Source organism: Eschscholzia californica, unplaced genomic scaffold (assembly GCF_041429995.1).
Source record: "Eschscholzia californica isolate CP2 unplaced genomic scaffold, dmEscCali1.0.p SCAF_4, whole genome shotgun sequence".
Taxonomy (NCBI): Eukaryota; Viridiplantae; Streptophyta; class Magnoliopsida; order Ranunculales; family Papaveraceae; genus Eschscholzia; species Eschscholzia californica.
In genome coordinates, this window is record NW_028238461.1 from 7,263,805 (window position 1) to 7,279,452 (window position 15,648).

Genomic DNA, 15,648 nt, shown 5'->3' on the forward strand with positions numbered 1-15,648 from the left:
AGACATAGGATCATTTTATTGTATCTTGTTGAATTTTACACCCTAATGATGTTGTTAAAATAAAGAATGTTATCAAAAATTGAGTGTCTAGACACAAAAGTAAAAATGTCAAGATTGGTTAGCCTCCATCAAAATTTCTATAAAATCATGTAATTATTAAGGCAAGAAGTCAAGAATGTCTACTAGCTTAAAATATAGATAGGGTACAAAAAAGTAATAACATTATCAAGCCTTTGATTAGACATTAAACCTACCAAAAAGTAAATGGGTAAAATGTAGATTCTCGTCACAATGTATACCTGTACTAGATTTGATATCACGAACAAATAATGTTGTTTGACATATTTTAATTGTGCAACGCAAAGTAAGTAGGAAGAATTAGTATCAAAACTTTAGATTCAGCTTTTTTAAGTTTAAGATTTAACTTTTTAATGTATGATTCCTCAATTAAAAGGAATGAAATTTACTGTCATTGACTCATTGTGAGTAAAACTAAAAATAAAAATGATCCCTTTGAATTATCTTCATGCTTTATTTACTTGAGAACCTTTTTTTTTGTTGAACTTATTTTCTTGAGAACCTAAGAATCCTTTTTTTCTTCCCTTTCTAAAGTAGAAGAGATTTTGATATGGGCCTTCAGTTCTTCAATAACCAAGCTTTAAAGAGACTCAGAATATAGCAGTGAATTGAAAGATAAAAAACTACTTCGAGGGTAGCAACCTCCTAAACAAGCTTTTGAATAAATTGATCGTACTCTCTTTATTGAGTATGATTCTCTTTTATAGTAGAAGAGATCACCTTTAGTCAAACACTTGTTCCTAGATACAAGGAAGACTAGAAACAACTAACTACTTTGACTAATTCAAACAAGAAACACCTAGACTGAAACAAATAACTACTTTGACTTATTCAAATAAGAAATACTAGACTAGTAAATAACTTAGGCACGTATCAATGCGTTCTGCTCGAAATTAACCTTGTCCCCAAGGTTAAGATTTGGAAATCGACGCTTCATATCCAGAAGTCGCTCCCATGTGGCATCGTCTGCTGAAGTTCCTTCCCACTGGACCAAAATTTCAGTAATATCTCGCCTACCTTTGCGAGCTATGCGCCTATTCAATATCCGAGAAGGTTTAGGCTCCAAAATACCCTCATCTGTAACTTGAGGAAGAGAAATTTGTGGCACGTTATGGTTACCTAACTTGGGCTTCAGTTGGGAAACATGAAATACATTATGTATTTGGGCTGAGCGTGGCAAGTCGAGCTTGTAAGCTACTGTCCCAATCCTTTCCAAAACCTGGAAAGGACCAAAAAATCTGGGTGAGAGCTTAAGGGACTTCCGAACAGCTACAGAACTCTGACGGTAAGGTTGGAGTCTTAAATACACCCAATCTCCTACTTCAAAGACACGTTCTGACCTCTTCTGATCAGCAAAGAATTTCATTCGATTTTGGGCTTCAAGTAGATTCTGACGTAACAACTTAAGAACGGAATCACGATCCCGTAGTTGCTCATCCAATAGAGGTAAATTACTAGAGCCATCAACATAAGAAAGTAATGTTGGTGGTTTATAGCCGTAAACAACTTCAAATGGGGAGAATCCTGTAGAAGAATTAACATTTGTATTGTTCCAATACTCTGCCAGTGTAAGGAATTTATACCATTCTTTAGGTTTGAGGCTAGCAAAACATCGAAGATACGATTCAAGACAACGGTTGGCCACTTCTGTTTGACCATCAGATTGAGGGTGATATGCAGAGCTTAAACTCAAGCTAGTCCCTTGTAATTTGAAACATTGCTGCCAAAATTCACTAAGGAATATTCGGTCTCTGTCACTCACAATAGTTTTTGGCATGCCATGGTATTTAAAAACATAATCAAAGAAAGCATGAGCAACCGACTTTGCTGTATAAGGGTGAGTCAAAGCAATAAAGTGAGCGTATTTTGATAACCTGTCCACCACTACCAAAATAACATCTTTACCTCCTGATTTAGGCAAACCATCAATGAAGTCAAGTGAAATGTCGGTCCAGATTTTGTGTGGAACTGGAAGAGGTTGGAGAAGTCCAGCAGGTTTCTTGTTTTCACTTTTATTTCTTTGACAAACTTCACATTCCTGGATATACTTCCGTATAAAAGAACGCATGTTATTCCAAAAAAAATTCTGTTTGATTCGACGCCATGTTTGATGGAAACCCGAGTGGCCACCAATGGGGCTAGAGTGTAACTCTTTCAAAACAGCTTCTCTAAAGGTTGAATCAGTTCCCACATATAATCTTCCTTTATATAATAACCGACCATTAACAACAGAAAATTTCAGAGAATCTAATGTTCCATTCTGATAAGCTTCAAGTTTAGATTTAATATCAGGATCTAGGCGGGCCACTTGATCAAACTCATGAATCCACCTTGGTTCCATATGAGATAGGACGTGCAAGTTTAAGTCTTGATCACGCCTAGATAATGCATCAGCTGCTGAATTTTGAGATCCCTTACGAAACTCGATCTTATAATCGTAACCAAGGAGTTTAGATAACCATTTTTGTTGTAAAGGAGTACCAACTCGTTGTTCCAACAAATATTTCAAGCTATGGTGGTCTGTCCTCACCACAAAACAGCTACCAAGCAAGTATGGTCGCCACTTTTGAACTGAAAGAATTAAAGCTAATAATTCCTTTTCATAAGTGGAGAGGTGAAGATGCTTACCACGAAGTTCTTGGCTAAAGTAGGCTAGAGGGCGACCAGATTGCATTAGAACAGCACCAACTCCGAATCCAGAAGCATCACATTCGATAACAAATTCTTTCTTGAAATCAGGAAGGGCAAGAACGGGTGGACTGGTCATGGATTTCTTGAGTTCATCGAAAGCTATCTTTGAATGATCGGTCCAAAGAAAAGCTCCCTTTTTTAGCATATTGGTCAGAGGTGCTGCAATTTCACCGTACCCTTTAATGAATTTTCGATAATATCCTGTCAACCCTAAGAAACCTCGTAATGATTTCAGTGTCGTAGGCAAGGGCCAATGAAGGATGGATTCAACCTTCTTTTGATCAACAGCTACTCCATGTGCTGATATTACATGTCCCAAATAATCGACTTCCGAACTCCCAAAATGACATTTTGACATTTTAGCGTGAAGCTTGTGTTTTTGGAGTAGTTGTAGAGTCTGTTTGAGATGATTTATGTGTTCTATCTCTGATGAACTATAAACCAAAATATCATCAAAAAATACTAATATAAACTTTCTCAAGAAAGGTCGAAATACCTCATTCATAAGACTTTGGAAGGTGGATGGAGCATTAGTGAGACCGAAAGGCATCACTAAAAATTCGTAGTGACCATCATGTGTTCGGAATGCCGTCTTTGGAATGTCCTCTTTAGCCACACGAATCTGATGGAATCCCGATCTTAAATCCAACTTGGAAAAAATAACAGCACCATGGAGCTCATCAAGCAACTCGTCCACTACAGGTATAGGATATCTATCCTTAATAGTTGCACTGTTTAAAGCCCTATAATCGACACACAATCTCCAACTCCCGTCGTGTTTGCGCACCAATAAAACTGGAGAAGAAAATGGGCTGCGACTTGGTCTTATGATACCTTCATGTAACATCTCTTTGACGATGCGTTCAATCTCTCCTTTCTGAAGTAAAGGGTATCTATATGGTCTAACATTTGTTGGGGCTGTTCCCGGGAAAAGCGGGATGCAATGATCATGTGATCGGCTTGGCGGTAGTCCGGTAGGAGGGGAAAACACATCAGAAAATTCAGTAAGGACTGCCTTAATTCGAGGAGGAGGATCTACTGTTTTTCCAAGTGTACAAGCTTGAGAGATGTGTAGTAATAACCCAGGTGGAGTGGATTTGATTGCCTGTTGTAATTGAGGGCAGGAAAGGAGAGATATCTCCTTAGTCAACACACCTTCGAATTTAACCGGAACACCTTCCTTGATATATTGCATCTGCATCTTAGAAAAGTCCCACAGAATGGGCCCCAAAGTTTTGAGCCAACTCGTGCCCAATACTGCATCATAACCCCCAAGAGAGAGGAGGAAAAAATCAAGTTTGAGTGGAGTCCCCTGTATATCTAATGGAACATCATAACATTTTCCTTCACTAGACAATTTATCACCATTAGCCACCATAACATCAAAACGGGAATTAGCATAAACATGAATACCAACCTTATATGCAATTAGTGGATCTAAAAAGTTATGCGTTGAACCTGAATCAATAAGGATATAGATTGGCTTGTTGTATAAGATTCCAGTAACTCTCATCGTTTGAGGTGATTCAGTCCCTTCAATAGCATGAAGGGATATCTCAGGGGGCATCTCATCACTACCTTCAGGTGAGCAATCCATATCTTCATCACTGTTATTGTCGCCTTCCATAAGAAATAAAGTAACAGATTTACAACGATGACCGGGTTTAAACTTTTCATCGCAGTTGTAACAAAGTCCTTTGTCCCTTCTAGCCTTCATTTCCTCATATGATAATCTTTTCGTCTTTGGTTGAATATTGGGTGGCTTAACTGTAAGTGTTTTGCGCTCCTTTGTGTACGGTTTTTCTTGTAATCGAGCGAGACCGATTGCATCCTTTAAGGAGTCTGGTCGAAAAGACTTGACCATCAACTTAATTTCATCTTTAAGGCCACTTATAAACATACGAGTGAGGTATTTATCCGGAAGACCATCCACCCGTTGGGCCAAATTTTCAAACTGAGATTGGTAGGCAGCAACAGTAGTAGTTTGACAGAGTTTAGACAACTCTCCTTCTGGATCTTCATACTCTGTAGGACCAAATCTTTTCTCAAGAGCTGGTATAAAAGAAGCCCAATCATTAAGTTCACCAGCATGTTGTAAATAGTGATAATATTGTAGGGCTGCTCCTTTCAAGTGAAAGGACGCAAAAACCAAACGTTGTGCTATAGGTATCTGGTGCAATATAAAGTACTGATTTGCTAGTAGAATCCAACCAGAGGGATCCTCACTTCCGTCATAAGTATACAGATCAACCCTTGGTCCTTTGCTATGTAGTCCGACGGAGTCAAAAGATGTGGATTTGCTGGTCGTGGACCCAATTGAGTGATCTCCCTTCTCAATTACTGAACTTCTGGAGTTCTTTTCTACTGCTAGATTAATCGCAGCAAGTTGCTGCTTAATCTCCTGCATAAAACTATTAGTTTGATTGTCGAGTTGCTGAATTTTCTCACCTTGTTTAGCCAAAGCATCTGACAACTCTCGAAAACGAGTTTTTGGAACATCTGGATCTGCCATAGGTCGCAGAATCTAGGCTCTGGTACCACTGATATGGGCCTTCAGTTCTTCAATAACCAAGCTTTAAAGAGACTCAGAATATAGCAGTGAATTGAAAGATAAAAAACTACTTCGAGGGTAGCAACCTCCTAAACAAGCTTTTGAATAAATTGATCGTACTCTCTTTATTGAGTATGATTCTCTTTTATAGTAGAAGAGATCACCTTTAGTCAAACACTAGTTCCTAGATACAAGGAAGACTAGAAACAACTAACTACTTTGACTAATTCAAACAAGAAACACCTAGACTGAAACAAATAACTACTTTGACTTATTCAAATAAGAAATACTAGACTAGTAAATAACTTAGGCACGTATCAGATTTCTCATTTTCCTTTTTTTTTAACTAGTGGCCCAAATGACCCACCCCACAATTTCCTTCTCCTACCATAGCTGGAAGGCATAAGCATCTCTTCTTTTTGAAAGTGATAGGAATGGCATCCAATAACAATAATATGTACAAAGATAAAACAAGTCATTTTACAGCAACTCTCTCTCTCTCTCTCTCTCTCTCTCTCTCTATATATATATATATATATATACACACACACACACACACACTTGAGCTTGGGAGGTTGAAGATCACACCCAAAACCAAGAAATGAAGTTCTTGTTTCAGTGTCCATGTTGTGCTTGCTTCTGTTTCATGAAGCCAAAGAAATGTAAGCCGAAAGATCACGACAAGGAAACTAAGGGAGATTAACGAAAATGTAGTTCATTGTAACGGGTGTTCGCTTGTGTAATAATGGAGAGAAGGATCTCCGCTTTACCCTGTAATCTCTTCTATTTTAAGCATAAACATGCAAAACTCTGAGTGGATTTCACATCCAACCCGATACTCAAAACTTGTTCTTTACAGTCCTCTTCTTTTAGTTTATAACTTTATATATATATATATATATATGATCTTCTTTATGTTATGCCAATCTCCTGCACTTAGATGTTAGACCCAAACCAGACTTATTCCTGGAAGACTGCAGAGAAATCCACCAACAATGCACTAAAGAAAAAAAAAACTATGACAGCGCATAGCGAGAGTCTGATATACTTTCTTCTTTTTTGATAGTCGTGGTAACTCTGAACAATTTGATTGTACTTAGACTAATCTACAGAATCCTGGAGTTTAAACCCCTAGATGTCCTGGTAAAGACTTCAAACTAGTGCCATTGGGAGTAAACTCATCGCCGAACTAGATAACAAGCTAGCTCTGAAGAGTACATCAACATCATATAAGATATAACTATCACTGAAACCTAGTTCTTACATAGATCTTGTTGTAGTGTCTAACTGACTCGTTTGCGTATATGAATCATAGTAGTCTATTAAGTAGTAAGTACGTAGGATGATAGAAAAGACCAGACTGCAAATACTCTGGTTTCTGTAAAATTATTGAAGGAGAAAAGACTAATATAAGGGATTAGAGACCAACTCATATACGTGTGTTGATACCAAGGAATAAAATGTCGACATATTTCGGTCGAAATGACCGAAACATGTCCTAAATTCACATCACCAAAACGAAATGTCCACCGAAATCTGACACGAAATTTCGAAACAGAGATTTAGGTTTAGGGTTTCGAAAGATTCTAAAATCGTAACTCATATAATACCTTAGTCGTTTATCTTCTACCTTTCTGTTAATTTGTTCCATCTTTCTTGACTACTTCTCAAATCTTTTGTTCTTCAAGAGATTCTTCTCTTCTTTAGGTGATCTTTAACTTCAAATTCAGATTTGAGAGAGAGAGAGAGGAAGAGGGAACAGCCGGTTTCGGCTGAGAAGTCTTAGAAATAGGGATTAAGGGTTGTATTTAAGGGGAAAACAATTTTTACTACAAAACAAGAATGTTATGTTTTATATCTGGTTTGCCCCCTAACTATTACTATTATAGCAGATTTGACCCCTAAACTAACTGTTTTAGGTTTACATCTGATAAATAATTCAATATACCCCCTAAACTAACTGTTTAATTGCAGATAAACACCTAACTTAACTGTTTTAGTACTAATAGAGTTAAATAACTCTATTTATCCCCTAAACTAATTGTTTTATTGCAGATTAATACCGAACTTAATTGTTTTAGAACTGTTTTATCATTCTGCAAATTTGTAAAATTTCCACACAGACCGAAACGTTTCCACGAAACTTGTCCACTTTTGGACCGACCGAAATTTCCATCGAAACCGAAATTTCATTCCTTGGTTGATACAAAAGTAAAAATTACAGGTTCGAATTTTTTGAATGAGAGTTTGTAACAGCTGGTTGGTACGTAATGGCTTGAAAATCTAATGCTATATCGAGGATATGGTCCTTTAAGAAAAACCCAAACAATTTGTATTAGAGAGAAATTATCCACAAATCAATGCCAGTGTTATCCTCACTCTTAAATACCTATTTTCAGAGATCATCCATGCAGGAAATATTGGCTCCGTGCCGGTAGCGGCGATCCTGTTGTTCAGGGCTTTAGGCAACCAGAGTTGTGAGATAACTGCTTAATTTTCGTGAGGCAGACTTACGAAAATATTATATCCTTAATCCTTTTTGTCTTCAATGTTATCTTTTGGTCTCAAGCCCATCTCCTGCATTTGATGTTCAACTGAAACCAAACCTGTTTCTGCCAAAAAACTGCAGAAAAATATACCACAAAATATTAAGAAACATTCAGGCATACCCTTTATAGGTCTAACTGTTCCAAGGGGTATTGTTCTTTGATATTGTAAAATGGTAAAACAGTAGAAAAAAAAACGAAGCCCAGTAATATTTCGAAAATACCATCATTCACTCATACACGAATTGCTAGCAGAAAACAAGAGAAATATCTATCAGTTCTCCCACACTACAACCAGTATCTAGCACCCAGTTTGGTATATCTTGAATATTATTTTGTTCTACAGTTAAGAATTACCGATTTAGAGTTCTTTACTTATTTTTATCTTTATATGAAGCGTCTCATAGTGCCCAAGGCATTCAAAAAGCATCAAAAGGAAATGCTATGATTTGGTAGTAAGAATATTGGAAGATGAAAGACTAAATATTACATGCTACAAAATCGCTAGGAAATCTCAAGCTATGGGATTATAGATGTAAAACTAGCTTATTTTTCAGAACACATGGAGGGCATCTAGGATAGAAGTCGATCTCGCAAAACCAGAATGCTTTACAAAAAAAAAGAAAAGGAAAACAAACAAACAAATACAATACTGAAGTACAACAAGAACTACACACACAAAAGGCTACAAGGTTCGTAAACTTCAACTCCACATATTGACCGAAATAACGAGACTTGCCTCCCCCTCTACTGAAGTTATACAGGGAGATAATTACCAATCGCTATTTCTTTTATCTTTTAACTAAATAGTTAAATTTTGAATAACTAATTACTTGAAATTCATAGTATGAACCTCACAAGAAAATAGCAGACATAACTGTTGATTATTCGGATACTCTAGCAGGTTAATTAGCCTACCAAGTTGCTGATGATCAATCTCTATGCAAAGAAAATTGATACCTTATGATAATGTGAACAGGCTCAACCGAGACGCGAGTGGGTTCAACAGCCGACGCAGTATATAAACTCGTGCTGTGCGGACCGACACGTCGAGATTTGTTCATCAAGTTTATAACATATTAAAGTACAATGAAGATTTGAAGGATAAAGTCTAGCATTCATGCATTAATATACGAATGTCAAATTTGATTGTGCTAGCTAGATGGTGGATCAGTTTGATCTGCACAATTTTGCACAAGTAATGAGTTACCAGATGAGATTTTTAATGCATTTTCTACTCAATTTGTTGAAAGCAATGCTCCACTAGATAAAGTACTCATACTCGATATTTTTGGAAGGAGTAAAAAACTATTTCTAGGGGGAATCTATATCCTTGATGAAGAACACATATCCTGTCCATCGCTTATTCTTACTTTTTGGATGAAGAACTATTTTTAGGGTGGGAAGTGGGAACTAACTGCGTAGAAGGCGAATGACAAAGCATCAAATACTCAAACAAAAGAACTGATAATTGGAAAGATTACCATAGAAAGCATCAAGAACAGCTAAGGTAGATTGGGCAAGCTCATGACTAACATTATGAACATAATCCAAACTAGAACACACGTATAAATGTACAATTCTTCATAAACACACAAAATTAATCTACAAATTGAATCATAGCAGAAAATACCACTAACCCACATTCAAGAACAATCAAATCAAAACAAAACAATCAAACAGAGATAAGATCAAAGAAGAAAGGATAATACCTGCTAAGGAGAAAGAAAAGCACCCCAGATATCAAAACAAGGATAGAAACATGAATGATCATAGTTAAGTCACTTGATGAGAAAGATAATCCAAGTATTACAGCAAAACTAAGTCCAAGTACAAAGAACGTCATCTTCAGTACATTCCATGTTGGAGCCTGTATAATTGAAGCAAAAAAATCACTTCATCAATTCACTGTAGATTTCAGAGAAGAAAACTTTTGAAAATTTTGAACAATACTAACATTGACACCAGGAGCCAAAGCTCCTAATAATACTGCTTCAGCGGAGGAAACATCTTTTCGATCGCCTGATTTATCCATTACAGAAGAGTCCTAAAGATCTTGGAGATATAGAGAGAAAGAAGGAGAAAATTTGGTGCTGGATTTGGGGTTAGGGTTTAGTAAAATCAAACAGCAGTAGATCTGAAATCATCTAATTGACCCGGTTTTAGGTTAAATTTTCTGCGACAGTGTACCTATACCGTTGCTAATTTTCTGTCACTAAAGAATTGATCTTTTCTTTTTTTTTCTTTTTCTGTTTTTTGAAAGCAATTAATTTTATTTTGGGATCCGTTTGATACATGTGAAAATGTTAGATGTGAAAACCATTTTTATCTCATGGGATAAAAAAATCAAAATTTTCACATGTAAATTAACAGTCCGTTTGACACAGGGGAAAGTATTTGGATGGAAAAACCAAATTTTTCGTACCTAAAAGAAAATCAAAATTGAAGAAAATGAAAGAAAAAAAGAAGCTGAAATTCTAAAGGCGCCCTTTAAGAGGGTGCCTTTACAAGGTTATATAATGTTACGTATTTAAGGGGTGCCTTTAGAATTGCAGCTTCTTTTCTTCTCCCAATCCCATTGTTTTTCCACCTACATATTTCAGCTTCACTAAAACTAACTCCAGTGAAGCAAAGGTCGGTTGAAGCAAAGAGCTCTAGGGTTTTAATTTGTTTTTTGTTTTAATTTGTTCGTCTAGTTTTCATCTTGTTTCATCCTTGACCCAAAGTGGTTGAATTAGAGTTGCAACTTGTTTTTGGTTTTAATTTCTTCCTCTAGTTTTCATTTTGTTTCATCCTTGACACAAAGTTCGGTTGAATTAGAATTTCAATTTGTTCGTCTAGTTTTCATCTTGTTTCATCCTTGACCCAGAGCTCGGTTGAATTAGGGTTTCAATTTGTTCTTGGTTTTAATTTGTTCGTCTAGTTTTCGTCTTGTTTCATCCTTGACCCAATCTCGGTTGAATCAGGGTTTTAATTGGTTCTTGTTTAAATTTGTTCATCTTGTTCTTGATTCTTTAATCTATTTGTCTTGTGATTGGTGATCCTTTAATTGTGGAAATCTGAGAACAAATTTTTTCTTTTTTCATAGTTTAGATTCGTACGCAAAGATGTCGAGCTTACTTCAGATTCGACCAGCACTATCGATATTACTTCAGATTTTAAATGGCAAAAACTATTGAGGAATTTTGATGTCATTTCACAAATACAAATGTCTATATGGGGAGTGTTAGAATGATGCAATTCAAGGGCCTTTGATTCAATAACAAAGAAGCAAAACTATATTTGATGTGTGAAGACTTCGAGGAAAACATCAACCATCTCTTGAAAGAGTGTTTGCAATTTTCGATCTCCTTTAGGATATCGATTTGAGGATAATAACACCATTCGAGACAAAAATAAAACAATGAACGGACAACGGAGGAGAAGATAAAGCTGTAAGATGAGTGCTTACTTAATTTGCGCAATCTAGAAGGTAGAGAACAAAAAGGACTTAATAAATGAAAAACACGACGTGTTGAAACCCATTATTGAGACAATTGACTTGTTTATGGACTTGTTTATGGTTTATGAAAATAACTTGAAGGAAGATGACGAAAACACCTATACAATTAGTGAAAATGTGGATGCTGTATAATACCTTTTAAATGTCAAAATTAGATATTAATTCAATTATACATGAAAATTTGAACTAGTTCAACAAAAAAAAAAAAAGGCTAAGGTGGTGTTTGTTTTTTAATATTTTCAGATCTGAAATCTGAATTGGATTCCAATTCAGATTTCAGATGTTTGTTTTTGGATTTAAGAAAATCTGAAAAAAATTGCTGAATTGGATAATTGTCTGAATTGTCTGAAAAAGAGTCCTATTATTTCAGACTTCAAAACAAGTCTGAAATAAAATGCCAACTTCTGAAATGAGTGAAATGACTCTTGTGCCCCTGTATTAGAAAAAAAATTCTCCCAGATTTCTACCACCACCAACGGACAGCACCACTGCCACCACCAACAGAACACCACAACCGCCACCACCACTGCCACCACCAACAGAACACCACCACTGCCACCACCAACAGAACACCACCACTGCCACCACCAACTAGAACACCACCACTGCCACCACCACCAACAGGACACCACCGCCATATAAAGATGACAAAAAAATCACTATGAGATAAATAGACATACTCTAACAGAAGAGTTGATCTTGGCATCTGCAGAATTCCAAACCCTAGTTCCAGCTTGATTGGTTCCAACAGGATTGATTGATGATTGGGAAGAAGAGATGGGTCGAATAGGTTGGAAATCATAGCTAGGCAATATATCTTCTTTAAGCTCTTTCTTCAAACCAATATCAGAATTAGGTTTTTCTTCTTGAGGGTTCAAAAGTTCGAGGAAAACGTCGTTCTGGGGTGAACCGGATAGATCCATGATCTGTTTATCCATGAACTGAGAAGTATTCATGTGAGAAATTAGGGCTTCTTCTTCTTCTTCTTCACTAATTTTCTAGGTTTAGATTAGGGGGGAGATGGCATTAATAATAGATATTAACAGAGTGGATGAGTGAGAAAGTTGAGAGCTTTAATAGGAATCTTCCATGGGGAGGGACTCTGGATTTGGGAGATAATCTAAGGTGAACAAGAAGTTGAGGTGTTAATAATCTCTCTTTACCTACTACGATTTCTAGGGTTTCAGGTTTAGGTTAGCAGCTATTGGAGAGAGAGGGAGCAGTAAAGAGAGAGAACAACCATTGGGAAAGAGAGAGATAGTAGCAGCCATTAGAGAGAGCTAAAAGGTGAACAAGAAATTTTAGGTTTTATTGGGCTGCCATTGGAGAGATAGGGAGCAGTAAAGAGAGAGAAGGTGAAATAGAAAGGAATTAGGGTTAGGTTTAAGTCTAGGGGTTGTTTGGCAAAAACATATAATAAGGGTATATATGTCAAAAATGCTATTCAGACCTAATTATTCAGATTTAGAAAACAAACATACTAACTTACAAAATATTCAGCCCAATTCAGATTCAGCCAATTCAGTTAAGTCAATTCAGATTCAACCAATTCAGATTCAGACATTAAAAAAAAAACAAACAGCACCTAAATCTTACTTTTATGAAAAAAAGAAAAAACGTATCCCATCCACCTTTATCCTTTGATGAATATTTTAATTGCCTCAAACCAAAACATGTGTGAAGACTTGGGCTTAATTTCGATTATAAAATAACATATTTCAAGAATTACTCAAGGACAAGTATGGACCAATAAGACCTCTGTCCAGATGTCAAATGGTTCTCTATTCCGTATAGGGTTGGGAGTTGGGATTCACAGACATGCTAAATACAGTGGTTTCAAATGCACCCTATATTATATTGCTATTGGTTTCCTATTCACAAAGAAGTGCTCCAATCTTTTGATTTGTGTGACATTCACCTAATTTCCTCTTAATACAATATGTAATACATAATTTAGTCCAAACACCGAATAAAGATCTTTAAGATCATCCTACGGAACTGTAAAACCATCTATTTCTACTTTTTATCTTTTTATTGTCTTAATTACAAACTATAATTTTAAATGATAAACTGCTTCCATCCGAATTCTATTCGATGTCCTCATATGCATAAGAAGGGTATCAACCACTCGACCTAGAGACTCTATTGACAAATAAGGTATTGATCTTTTGCAAGGAATAATCACCCACCATCTAAATCGCCCCACAAGTCCACAACACATTCTAGGGGAAGTTTCTTTAGTAAATTTTTTACAAGTAACTCCAAAAAGTCATTAATTATTAGAAGCATTATCCTAAACTAAGAAAACTCAAAACTCCCACGCAAATTACCACTGTAACAAGAAAAACCTTGTAACTGGCCTACCATTATACTTTTCTTTTTTTTTCTTTTGTTGCAAACCATTATACTTAGTTATGTACCAGTGATGTTACAACTTATTATCAATGATACAATTCTTTTTTTTTTGCCATCAATTATTGGATAAGAACATTTTTTGTGACACTGACTAATAAACGAAAAACTTTTAGTAAAACAAAGTAATTTGACGTGCGCCTCTAACTCCGTTTGTTTGCATCTCTCTATTATAGTGAAAAGTCATGGATATGAGTATGACTCACACGAGTCTTGGTGAGAGAGGTTTGCCTCACGATTCGCCCTTGTCATTTACGATGTACAAGTAAAGATAGTCCCATATTGTCTTAAGGTTCGTTTTTATGGACTTTAGGATTTATTGTAGTATGATCTTTAAAATTTTTTATGATCATCTTGTCACAAATTAAGTCAAGATCTTTTGTAGACTCTCATTTCCGTTCAAAGTTTTGATCTCTTCAACGGTAATTTCATTAGTCTCTCTCTCTCTCCATATAATTCAAACCCCTGGCTCCTCTCCTTGTCATCTTCTCTCTCTCTTGAACTTTCCTATAGCTTTATATAGTGGAGGCATCTTTTCAGCTAACTTTCTAAGTCAAGTCAGTTATCACTATCTCTATTTATATTCTTCTCCTCTTTCATACCAATTCTCTTAATTTGATATTTTTTTATTTTCATCATCTTTCTTATCCTCTGTCTCTCTCTGTTTTCACTAATCATGAAGTTTCAAAAATTTCCCACCCTTGTCTATGTAATTTTAATGGGTTTGTTCTATTCATCAGAAGCTTTTACTTTTTATGTTGGTGGAAATGATGGATGGGGTTTAAATCCAACTCAAAATTATAATCAATGGGCTACAGAAAACAGATTCAACGTTGATGACTCACTTGGTAATACTACTCATCTTTCTCTCTCTAATTTTGATTTGATTTGATTATTGATCATGAATTTTGTTTTGTGGGTTTTGTAGTTTTCAAGTATAAGAAGGGATCAGATTCTGTTTTAGTTGTTAGTAAAGAAGATTATGATAAATGCAACACTAAGAATCCAATTAAAACCCTAGATGATGGAAATTCAATCTTTAAATTTGAAAGATCTGGTCCTTTTTACTTCATTAGTGGTATTGAAGGTAATTGTGAGAAAGGAGAGAAATTGATTGTTGTTGTTTTAGCAATAAGAAATCCAATTAAACCTCCACCATCTTCATCTTCTCCAATATCCCAACCACCAACTGTTCCATCTCCAATTGCTCAGCCACCTAAGGAGGCTCACACACCAAATTCATCACCACCCAAAGCTCAGCCACCAAAAACCCAAACTCCAAATTCTTCCCCTTCACCATCCCCAATTGGAATTAACCCACCCAAGTCTTCTTCTTCCTCTCCTTCACCATCACCAACTCCAGTGGCACCGAAGGTTTCACCTTCACCCGCGACTACACCCACGACTACACCCACGACTGCACCAACGACTGCACCCACGACTGCACCCGCCACTACACCCGCAACTACACCATCTCCTTTGGCTTCTACACCGACGTCTAAGCCTCCTTCCGAAACAACAATAACACCGAGCACCGCTCCATCAGGTACGGTAGCATCTTCTCCGGCCGATCAAAATAATAGTACTTCAGATATAACTGCACCACCACCAGTTCGATCTTCATCTTCTGCTCTGGTTTCTTATTCCTCTGTTGGTTTTGTGTTGGTTAGTTTGGTGTTGGGTAACTTTTAAATTTGAGGGATACTTTTAATTAGTACTATATTATTGAGTAGTTTGTTTATTATTAATATTTCTATTACTTAGGGTTGAGATCTTGATTTGATGATGATTATTTGTTGATACTCATATTCAATATTGTGTTTTCATGTATTTTATAATTAATAAGTAATTTTCTTTTTTCGGTTTTA

General features: G+C 36.2%; 2 protein-coding genes across 2 annotated transcripts; one reads left to right on the plus strand and one right to left on the minus strand.

Annotated features, from left to right (window-relative positions):
- Nucleotides 1–7,452: 7,452 nt before the first annotated feature.
- LOC147542167 (uncharacterized) lies at nucleotides 7,453–10,152 on the minus strand. The gene is made up of 3 exons (XM_086637285.1): nucleotides 9,824–10,152; nucleotides 9,579–9,736; nucleotides 7,453–7,943 (listed from the first exon to the last, which is right to left on the minus strand). The coding sequence occupies exons 1-3, from the start codon at nucleotides 9,899–9,901 to the stop codon at nucleotides 7,850–7,852; spliced, it is 330 nt and encodes a 109-aa protein (XP_086493411.1). The 5' UTR covers nucleotides 9,902–10,152; the 3' UTR covers nucleotides 7,453–7,849.
- A 3,909-nt stretch (nucleotides 10,153–14,061) lies between these two features.
- On the plus strand, nucleotides 14,062–15,648 carry LOC147542168 (uncharacterized). Its single transcript, XM_086636983.1, has 2 exons — nucleotides 14,062–14,628; nucleotides 14,709–15,648. Exons 1-2 carry the CDS (start codon nucleotides 14,457–14,459, stop codon nucleotides 15,470–15,472), a joined length of 936 nt encoding a protein of 311 aa, XP_086493109.1. The 5' UTR covers nucleotides 14,062–14,456; the 3' UTR covers nucleotides 15,473–15,648.

Excerpts from the sequence above, each read along its gene's own strand:
- LOC147542167 (XM_086637285.1), bottom strand. The coding sequence starts at position 9,901 with ATGGATAAATCAGGCGATCGAAAAGATGTTTCCTCCGCTGAAGCAGTA. Across the intron at positions 9,737-9,823 it reads CTTTGGCTCCTGGTGTCAAT|GCTCCAACATGGAATGTACT; the intron begins GTTAGTATTGTT and ends TCAATTATACAG. Across the intron at positions 7,944-9,578 it reads CTTTTCTTTCTCCTTAGCAG|TTTTTTGGCAGAAACAGGTT; the intron begins GTATTATCCTTT and ends ATTTTTCTGCAG.
- LOC147542168 (XM_086636983.1), top strand. The coding sequence starts at position 14,457 with ATGAAGTTTCAAAAATTTCCCACCCTTGTCTATGTAATTTTAATGGGT. Across the intron at positions 14,629-14,708 it reads CAACGTTGATGACTCACTTG|TTTTCAAGTATAAGAAGGGA; the intron begins GTAATACTACTC and ends TGGGTTTTGTAG.